This window comes from Morone saxatilis, unplaced genomic scaffold (assembly GCF_004916995.1).
Source record: "Morone saxatilis isolate NCDOM2014 unplaced genomic scaffold, NCSU_SB_2.0 Contig11, whole genome shotgun sequence".
Taxonomy (NCBI): Eukaryota; Metazoa; Chordata; class Actinopteri; family Moronidae; genus Morone; species Morone saxatilis.
In genome coordinates, this window is record NW_023339663.1 from 22,702,526 (window position 1) to 22,712,232 (window position 9,707).

The 9,707-nt window shown below is 42.6% G+C and overlaps 1 protein-coding gene across 1 annotated transcript in view; it reads right to left on the reverse strand.

Annotated features, from left to right (window-relative positions):
* Positions 1 to 4,204: 4,204 nt before the first annotated feature.
* Positions 4,205 to 9,707, reverse strand: part of fto (FTO alpha-ketoglutarate dependent dioxygenase) — a 122,757-nt gene continuing 117,254 nt past the window's right edge. Inside the window, exons 10-11 of the mRNA XM_035682200.1 lie at positions 6,459 to 6,599; positions 4,205 to 5,712 (exon numbers count right to left, since the gene is read on the reverse strand). Coding sequence (XP_035538093.1) covers positions 5,706 to 5,712; positions 6,459 to 6,599 — 148 coding nt within the window. The 3' untranslated portion in view covers positions 4,205 to 5,705. The remainder of the gene's footprint in view (positions 5,713 to 6,458; positions 6,600 to 9,707) is intronic.

Here is a 9,707-nt window from a genome sequence, read left to right on the forward strand (position 1 = left end):
TGTGTGTGTGTTGGGGGTGGGGGGTGCTGAGGCAAGAGTCTGGTGATATCAAAAAGTCCTTTCATCCATTTTAGATGAGATGCAGATGACTCAATTATGCTTGGCCTGACATCAAGACCACTTGGCGGAGAAGCTGCTCACGCTGGAAAACGATCCATTTAATCCCACTGATATGAATGGCAGGGCGCTAACAGGGCTTGCAACGGTAAGAGAGTGAGACAGGTATGAGTGGAGATGCTTCAGCACCACTCTGAAGAAACAGGGCTCAGTGTGTGTGGAGAAAGGAGGAGGGGGACGAGGCCCTGGCGGCGGAGGAGAGAGGAGAGAAGACAGGGAGGATTTAAAGAGGTTGTGTGCAGTATATTAGTTTCACAGAAGTGAGATCATGATGCTAAAACAAGTTTTTGTTGTCACTGAACAGCTATTAAGAACTCACATGTGCTAAGGTGAAGCTGGAATTATGCTGGAATAATGGAAGGGAAGTTGATTTACTTGATTTAATTACCTGACAAACAAAAGTGACTCTTGTTTGATGCCCTGAAGTAATTCAGCTGATTTCTGCTATCTGATCAACTGCCAACAAACTAATTGTCAGTTTAGTCGATGAAAGCTCCAAATCTTCTTGCTCAGACCTTATTTTCTTTATCGCGATTATGACAATTCATCTAATGTAATGATTTAATTATCTGTATTTATGTGAAAATGCTAGTAATGTAAATTTAGATTGGACTGTAACTGAAGATCAGGTGGAAAATTCAACCAAAAAACATTCCTATGGAAATGAGGACTGAATGAGAGAAATGGGTCAGTCAGTTCTTGAGAGAGGGATAGATAGAAAGAGCGAGGTCCTGCAGGACAGATGATATCAGGGCCGCTGGTCACTAGGGCCAGGGCCACAGCGACGACCCACAAACACGCTCTACATTTGATCAGACAGCTGTTTGATCTGCAAGGCTTTTCTCCCGCAAGACCCCCTCTGCACTCTCCAACCACTCATACACACACACACACACACACACACACACACAGACACTCATCATGCCATACCCTGTACTCATCCGAGTTGCTCAGCTGCCAGGCTCCTGACAGCATCAACATCAGCATCTAGACTTCACCATCGCTTCACTTACGCTCGAGGTCTAATACAGAGTGAACTGGGGGGCAGTGAGCATGTCAATGGTGATCAGCCTGCTAACAGAGAGGACAGCTGGTTAGCAGGAAGAGATGCTTCACATTTTAGAAATCATATAAAAAAGTCAGCAGCTTGGGTTTGACCCTGGGTTTGGTCTGGCCAAGGCCAAAAAGGATTTTAAAAGATATTTTAAGATATAGGGTATATCTTGATCAGATATATTAACTGCACACATTTTACTAAATAACATTTTCGTTAAGACACACACATTAAATCAAAATACCATCATCAATAAAGCAACCATGGATTAACAATTCCACTATGACTAAATAAAGCAGAATGATAAAGTTGGTATTTAATAAACATTATTAAAAATACAAATGTTATATTTGGTATGGAAGTCAGAGAGGAGGAAATGTTTCAGAAAGAAACAAGCAAGCAAGAAAAATGCTATCAGTGTCTCATGACCTTAGTTTTAGTGTCAGAGCAGTTGCTGTCGTCTCTGCCTGCCTTATATTGACACTGACGTGAAACTTCTGCAGTTTGCCTTTTTTATGACTTTTAGTGCAATTAACAGTTGCAAAACATTAGGGCTGGTGTTGCTTCACATGTAGTCAATCAAGTCAGTGTTTTGTCGGTGCTGAGTGGTGTTTGTCTGCGTTGGTGACAAATGAGTGTGGCCCATCCCACTGCTGACAGCCGCCCCAGAGCTGCGATGCTATCTTCAGCTCTTCAGCCTGCTTCTACAATTACTACTGCCTCTCTGGCCCCAGGGCCTCCCACACCAGCCTGCACTCTGAAACCTGGGACACACACACACACACACACACACAGATATATATTACACACGTGTTCATTTGTACAAACATGCTCACAGAAAACTTTACACATGTATTCCTTCTTGTAGACACAAGAGACAAATACTGTTGTGTATATTGTACATACATTCTAGAATACACTAAGCCTTGCCTAAAAACAAGTACAGTACAATGTTCACTATATAATATTATGGTAGAGGTCAGATTTCTTTAGTTCTAAATATAGAATAATTTGTCCTCCACTGACATGCATAGTCATTATTCACCAAAATGACGTAATAAATATGTTGTGTATCTTCACCCTTCTTTACAAATTGGTTAGAAAAAACATTTCAAATCCATTTCCTGCTTTCATTTAACTGCACTACAATCAATCCCAGCCTTATAGCCACACACCGAAACATTTGACTGGGATATGACCCCAAACCGATACCTTTCCCCAACACACACCTGGTTATTTTATCTCTCCATGCACCTATTGTAGGCTGGCGGTTGACCCCGGTCAGAACAATGCATACCTGTGGCTCTCACCAGCGCTGTGTAATTGTCTCTTCAAGTGGGGCCCTTTTTCCAGTAGGCCCCTGAGGGGAGAGCGCTCCACGCTCATCCATCACTCAGTCACTCAGCCAGTACAGGAAGCAGTTAACATAGGTGACCTCTGGGAAGCCGGTCCACTGTGGGTAAGAGGTGTGGAGTTGAGGTTTTGGAGAAACATACAGAACATTAGCCATCACTTCATCACTGGGAGTGACATCACTCAATCAATCAATCCATCAATCAGTCTGTCATAGGAGCTGTTTGCTCTGCTAATCCAGCCGGTTCCTTTGAAGTTTAGAGAAAACAGAAAGCAAGATGTAGTCGGCCAAAAGAAATGCAAAGACCTCCTTGTTGAGTATGGAGGAGATGTATTATACAGATGCTTAAAAGTCTACAGCCATGCTAGCAGTACATGGGTAAGGCTTGGGGCTAAATGCTAACTTCGGCATGACTACTTTTCACCTATGCTTTACGATCTAAATTTATTGGTCTTTCTGTTATCAAAATCTCTATATATGTGATTTTAGTGTTGATGTACGGCCTCTCCATGATGGAGAGGAGGTAGTATGTCTCACTTGGGGAAGTTATTTAACATCCTCTTGGATCCATGTTCTTAACGTACATTTTAGAATCTTCATTTATCAGATTTTGTCTCCAAATTTGTATGTAATGTGGTCTTATGCTTTGTTCTGTACACTTCTTTTTGGCCATGTTAAAAGGGTATTTGGGAGAGTTTTTCCTTAACTGAATCAAGGCTCTAAAGATGGGTGCTGAGCGTTGTAGAGATTTGACAGCCCCCCGAGGCAAATTGTGATTTTGGACTATATGAATAAAATATGAGTTGACTTCAAGCTGCTATGTTTAGTTTAGCGTGTTAGCATGCTAACATTTGTTAAGTAGCACCAAACACAAAGTACAGCAATCTTATTACTTTTGCAGGTGATGGTGCTAAATAAAAAGTAGCGGGATAACAAAGTTCTTACAGTTCATCCTGTGTGGGGCATGATGGTCGTTGAGATATTTAACTCAAACCATATTCAAACCTTGAATGATGCACTATTGTTAATTATTACCATATTTGGTCTATATAACAGTGTTGATTGATTTTGTTCTCCGTCAAGTCAACAGTGATGGGAACATTTATTTGATTTTGTTTTAACCTTTCTGAAAAACCAAATGTTTCTTGCCCCGTGGGAAATGAACATGAATGTATTTATAGTTAAAAGTTCTGGACAAATTCCTGTGACTGATACTGATACTGTCCTGATAGAGTAAACCTGACCCCTCTGGCACTCACAGCAGTGTCATCAAATATTACTAATTATTTGTAGGCCTGTGCATGTAATCACTATTGGACCCTGGTCTGGTGTGGATATACTTGAGCTAATTTTCCTGCCAGTGAGATACACCACTAAATAACGGATTTTTGTCCATTACTGTCCTATTTATCTTGAGAAAGACAGAGATTCTAGGAAGAGTCTACTTCAAAGCACAGTAACTCACCTTCACCAGAGTGGTAAAGAGACATGTGCTTGCATGGGTTGGCTGGGTTTAAGGTCAGGTCAAAAAAATTGATCAATAAAGTACAATAAATCAACATTTAAACTGACACAAACACATGTATGAAGAAACGTCTGTACCTGTCATATGTGTGTTATCCACCAGAATAAATACAAAAATGGACAAAAGCACACAAAGAACAGAAGAACACAGGTCGTTGGATAAAACACTGTTTTTTTATTTACTGCCATTCCTATTGCTTCAGACAGACAAGCTGTGGCGCAGGGAGCACAGAGTGATTCAAACAAGCCAACGCTACTGCCAATCTACAAACAAATCTCTCTGACAACAACAAACAACAGAGACGCAGCAAAAGAAGAAGCAAGAAGAACAGCGTTTGGCAACCATTAACATCTTGGAAAAAACTTCAGAAGTAAAAAAAGGAGTGCATTCTGCATTTTTAATAGTAAACAGCATCTCTACTTCATCATGAACTAGATAGAGAAAGGAATCAAACGAGGAGGACTGCTACACTGCTTTGACGTCGGCCCCCTTTTCCACCCATTTTAGCTTTTTTGAAAGTGGATTTTGTCAGAAGAGCCGGATCTTTCTCTCGCTCTCTCGGATGGCCCGCAGCATTACAGGGGAATGTGGTGCTCTACACACTTTAAGAGTAATTAAAAGCGATTGAACAGCTGTAATTATGAGAAACGGCGGTTGTGTTCCGGGTCATTCTATCAGCGCTGCCTTTCATCCGAGCAGAGGCAGAGGGGCCCCACTGCTAGTTTCTGTTTCTCCATATGCATATCTTCAAGAACAAACAACTGGCAGGCTGCCTACAGGCTCACAAACACTATCACATTCATACACACGCGCCTTCATGTAGACATGTGGGAGAGTGAACGTGCACATGCACGAACACACAGGCCAATGACTGATCACATGTATATTCACACGGCTAAACGTGCACACACAAACACACACACAACCATACACACTGTCATTTGTCAAAATGGCACAAGCACACCATCGCACGGTAAACACTAAACAACACATACTTCATGTTCTCCATTGGGTGACATTCAGAACTTTCTTATAATCTTTCTTTGGTCTCTTTAGGCTCATTCCACCGTTGAACACAATAAAAGGGATTACTATACACAAGTGAAGAATGCAATACCATGTGAGCAAAGTGAGTTTTTTTTTTTTACTATTCTATACTGTATTATAACACTGTGTGACAAAGCATATATGTATGTACTGTACTGTGACTACTGAGAATGAGTCAATCCACTGATAAAAGCATGTCTGGTTTACATGAGATTAAGTAACAGAATACACTGAAATAATAAATAGTTACACAATGTATGCTAACACTGAAATGCAGGTTTCACTTATGTTTCGTTAGACTGTTGTGACACTAACAGTGTCGCTAAGCTTGCGTTGTTAGCATGTTACTGAAGCACTATTCTGTTTCTATTGTGGTGGTCTGGTTTCCTTCCAGCCAACTCAAAAATAGCGTGGCTGAGCCGGGGGAGTGGAGGGTGGAGTCGGGGGGGATGTAGATGCCCCAATAAAAAGGAAATCAATCTTGGTGGAATCACAACGGTGGTGTCTTCAGTGGTCTTGTCCCCTCAGATGATGTGGGGCCCCCACATTCAGAAAAGCCGGTGGGTTTTTTTCTTGTCTTTCTTTCTGAATTCCTCTATATCCCTCCATCACATCCTGTTGGAAAAGAAACACGAAATGGGCAATGAGCAAAATTTACTTTTGTTTTTTCATTTTCATCCAAAGTTATGATTGGACATCAGGCTTCCTGTGAATTGAACTTAAGGTTTACATGCAATTGTAAGCTTGATACAGATGTAAAAGCTCATTTGAGTTTGTATATTGGTCACTCAAAGCCTTGCTATGTGACAACAAGTGGTTGAAATGGCTTAATGCAGGCCTAGAGGGGCCCAGGATACACACCGTAATTATGGTTGACTAAAAAGAAGACAACATTTTCTAACTTTCTGTTAAAGTATAATGTACTGACCACTCCAAATATCAACACAACTGAATTACTATGTTTCTACTATTAGAGTCTGTGACAGGACTTTTGGTATGTAAAGTATGTGTGACAACAGGTGTGTGTTCTGTGTATCTGTACATGAAGTGTCGTTGTCAGGAAAACTCCAGACTTTGTGCAGCTCCCAAAGCTAAAAAAGGTGAAATTGAAATGAATGTTCCTTTTGACCCTTTTCAGCATATGTCACTTGGCATCCACAAGCTGCAATATACCGTCTAGTCTTCAAACGTGTCTGGAAATAACTACATCGGTATTCATGTGTCTGTGTATATTCATGTGAGACTAAAGATAACATTTAATAATAATGAAATAGTAACGAATAAACAAGTTAACCACCTGTGACTGAATGAGCTATAAATGTGTGTGTACATAAGCAAATTTCCACACATCTTGGGCCCACCTCCAGAGCAGTGACTCCACTCTGTTGATGATGTCAGCCAGATCAAAGGGCAGCGGCATGCTGGGGTCATCCACACCCCAGAAGGGCCGGTCCACTGGGGCCTCCTCAGGGGGTAATGTCTGGGCCAGACTTGAGTGGCACCTGAGGCGACAGGACACAGGAAACAAGCGCACCCATTAACTCCTCCCTCACATCAAAACCAACTGGTAGACACTCATCAGCAGTCGGACACGCGTTTCAGGTCACTCAGAAAACTTTCTTCCAGTGCTTTCATTTTTTGAGATGTGGGCACTACTGCCAAAGTTAAATCAGTCAAATCATATGAAAGTAGTATTGTACAAAGTATATTCAAATATTTTTTTGTTGTTGTGTTTCTTCACCCTTGTACACAACTGTGGAGGTGTGAAGGTGTTAAGAAACTGTAGTAAGTGAAGATGAACAGATATCTTTCTATGGTCTTTGTGCATTGACTGTTGGGGGCTGTAAAGGGTTCGGCCCTTGAAATGATTCAATCAAGGATGTGTGTGTGTATGTGTGTGTGTGTGTGTGTGCTAACTCGTCCCTAAACACACGTTGGGTGTTGTGTGTTTAACAAGGAGGCTGTTGGCTTGTGTGTTTCCTCTCCTTTTTATGACTCCTAATAATACTAGGCCCAATTAGAACCTCCAGGACATGAGAGAGTGTCTGTGTGATCTGTGTGTATAAGACATTTCAATTTCTTTTTACAAATGCTTCAGATAAAAGTTATTTCTCCAACACATTGTTAATGATATTAAAATTGTTGATATTTGCGACTTCTACATCCTTTGGTTTGGCATTTCTGTTTTAAAACCTTCAAGCCAGTAAAGCTCATTGAGCTAAATGGAGCTGAGAGAGTGGGAGAAAGTGATGCGTCAGGAAAGTGTTTCTAAAGCCATAAATGGCAGCAACAGTATCACGCTGATGAGAAACCATGATATCACGTATCATGATTAATGCCCCATTCATCTTACACACACACAGGCACACACAGCATGATGTTTTCACAAGCTCATCACTCTCTCTTGTTGCAATCATGACAGAGCAGTGAGAAATCCAGCCCTTTCATGTCACTGCATGATTTTTATATGATTAATAATCTGAGGTTAGTTGTAATTTCTAGTGTTTGGAACCCCCACAGACCATAGCCACATCTTTTGTCAGACCAGTGTAAATATTTACTGCAGTGACTTGGTGTTGCTCTCTGCTGTCATGGTAAATCTGCCCTCCCTCTGCCTCTTGACAGATGAGAGTGACCCCTGACCTGGAGGTGCAAGAGGGAGGGGTGGAGGATAGCATCTGAACGTTGTGTGTGTGGTGGGTGTGTGTATGCTTGAGAGTGGTGAATTTCCTTCTAGAGCCACAAGGCCAGTAACACTCTCCACTCAGTCATTATGCCAGGTCTGTCCTATCATATCCACCATCCACACCCTAAAAAACCTCAAGCAAACCCCTCACACACGACCAACACCACCTTGTGGCCAGCGACTAAAGGAGTGGATGGAGAGGACATAGAGAGCTGAAGAGAAGGATATGGGGGTCGGTTATGGATGAGATGAGGGGATGTTAAAGTTGTCAGGGGACAGCCAGGGGCTGCCACAATTTGTGGTTATATATTTTCACCGGAGCCACTTAATGTTCGACTGGCTCTCGGCCTAAGTGCTGCATTTTGGTGCGGTTAGCCCTTTAAAGAGCTGCTACATTACGGTGGTGAGGAGCAGCATTAACATCCACTGTTCCAATATATCTTCTGCGCTCTGGATCAGGGCCTGATAATAGCATCTGTTAACATGCACTAAGTACCATTATGTAGCACATCACTTCATAAATAATACGATTAGGCGACCTTGGGGCTTTGCGACGAGCCGTGTGTTTAAATGTTCTCATCATTTATTTAGGGTGCGAATTAAAGGAAGCGCCACTTCAGAGAAGAAGGAGGAGGAGGAGGAGGACATGGCTGGCATACATACCTACAGAGTGTGCAAGAGAGAGAGAGGGCAAACTGACCCAGACAGCACACATTCACACTCCCACACACACACACACTGTATGGTTCTGCTGACATAAGCTTGAGGACACCATAGGCCAAGGGAACCCAGGCCTTTGATTTGGTCCGATTAAGTATTCATGCAGTAGAGCTATGAGAGAAAACACTTGCCTCTTTTCTGCTGCCCTGACTCATACTGAAAGGCTACATACCGTAAAAAACCTGACCGGCTGCCTTCAGCAGAGCTGCTGCATTTATCTGACAAGGGAACTTGCAACATTAGCTTGCAAATAGAAGGCTCCTGGTTTACCAGAGATATAAAAGATATCAAGACTGGAAGACTATCAAAGATAATATAGTGCAGGTAATTCAGCACACACTTTTACACAATCTACCAGTGTTCACAGAGTACCGTCCCTTGACTGCTAAAATGGAACCAAACAAAAAGTCAATATCAAGCGAGGTGCCTTAAGCTCTCCAGGGCTCTTGCTAGAAATTCAGTGTAAGCCACAGTGGCGTACAAACAAGGCTCACCAAAAGACTTTCCCATGGCAGAACAGCCAACCTTAAAGTTAAGGTCAAAGACAAAGGGGTGTGTGTGGGGGGGTGGGGAGTTAAGGAGGGAGAGAATGTGTTTGTGAGTCCAGGCTGTTCCAATGGATTAACCCCAGACAGATATGGGCCTAACTATCCCATCTGGCGCTCGGTCAAGAGAGATTGGCAACACAATCACTCATTTCAATTTGCCCTGAAACCTTATAGCCTGGCAGGCCCCCGCTCAAATGGTATGCTAATGTGAAAGGTATCTAGGATTCTATCGCCTCTATTCCACAGAGGCCTTTCCCTCCACGCAGCACAGTGCACTTGAACTGCGGCTGGGGTGGGAGCTCCACGGCCCTCGCTGCAATAAGGGCCGGAGCCCCCTTTGCGCTCAAACTAACCACTTTAGCTAAAGTGAGTGTTAATTATGGACAGGCAAAGCAGTCAATAAAAGGTTAATGTAAAAGTCAAAGGATAAATTCCTTTAAGCATTGCATCATTCCACCATCTCCAACACACTGCTCGCAGGTCTCCTAATCAATACGTTTTACTGTAATGCGCTCCCCATCGATCCCCACCCCCCTGCTTCATGGTCCGGGCTCCATCACTTGGTTAAAGAAAGGAAAGGGAGAGGGAGAGAGAGGATAGGGAGAGAGACCGAGCAGGTAGCGGTTGAAGAGAGTGAGAGAAGAGAGAGAGAGAGA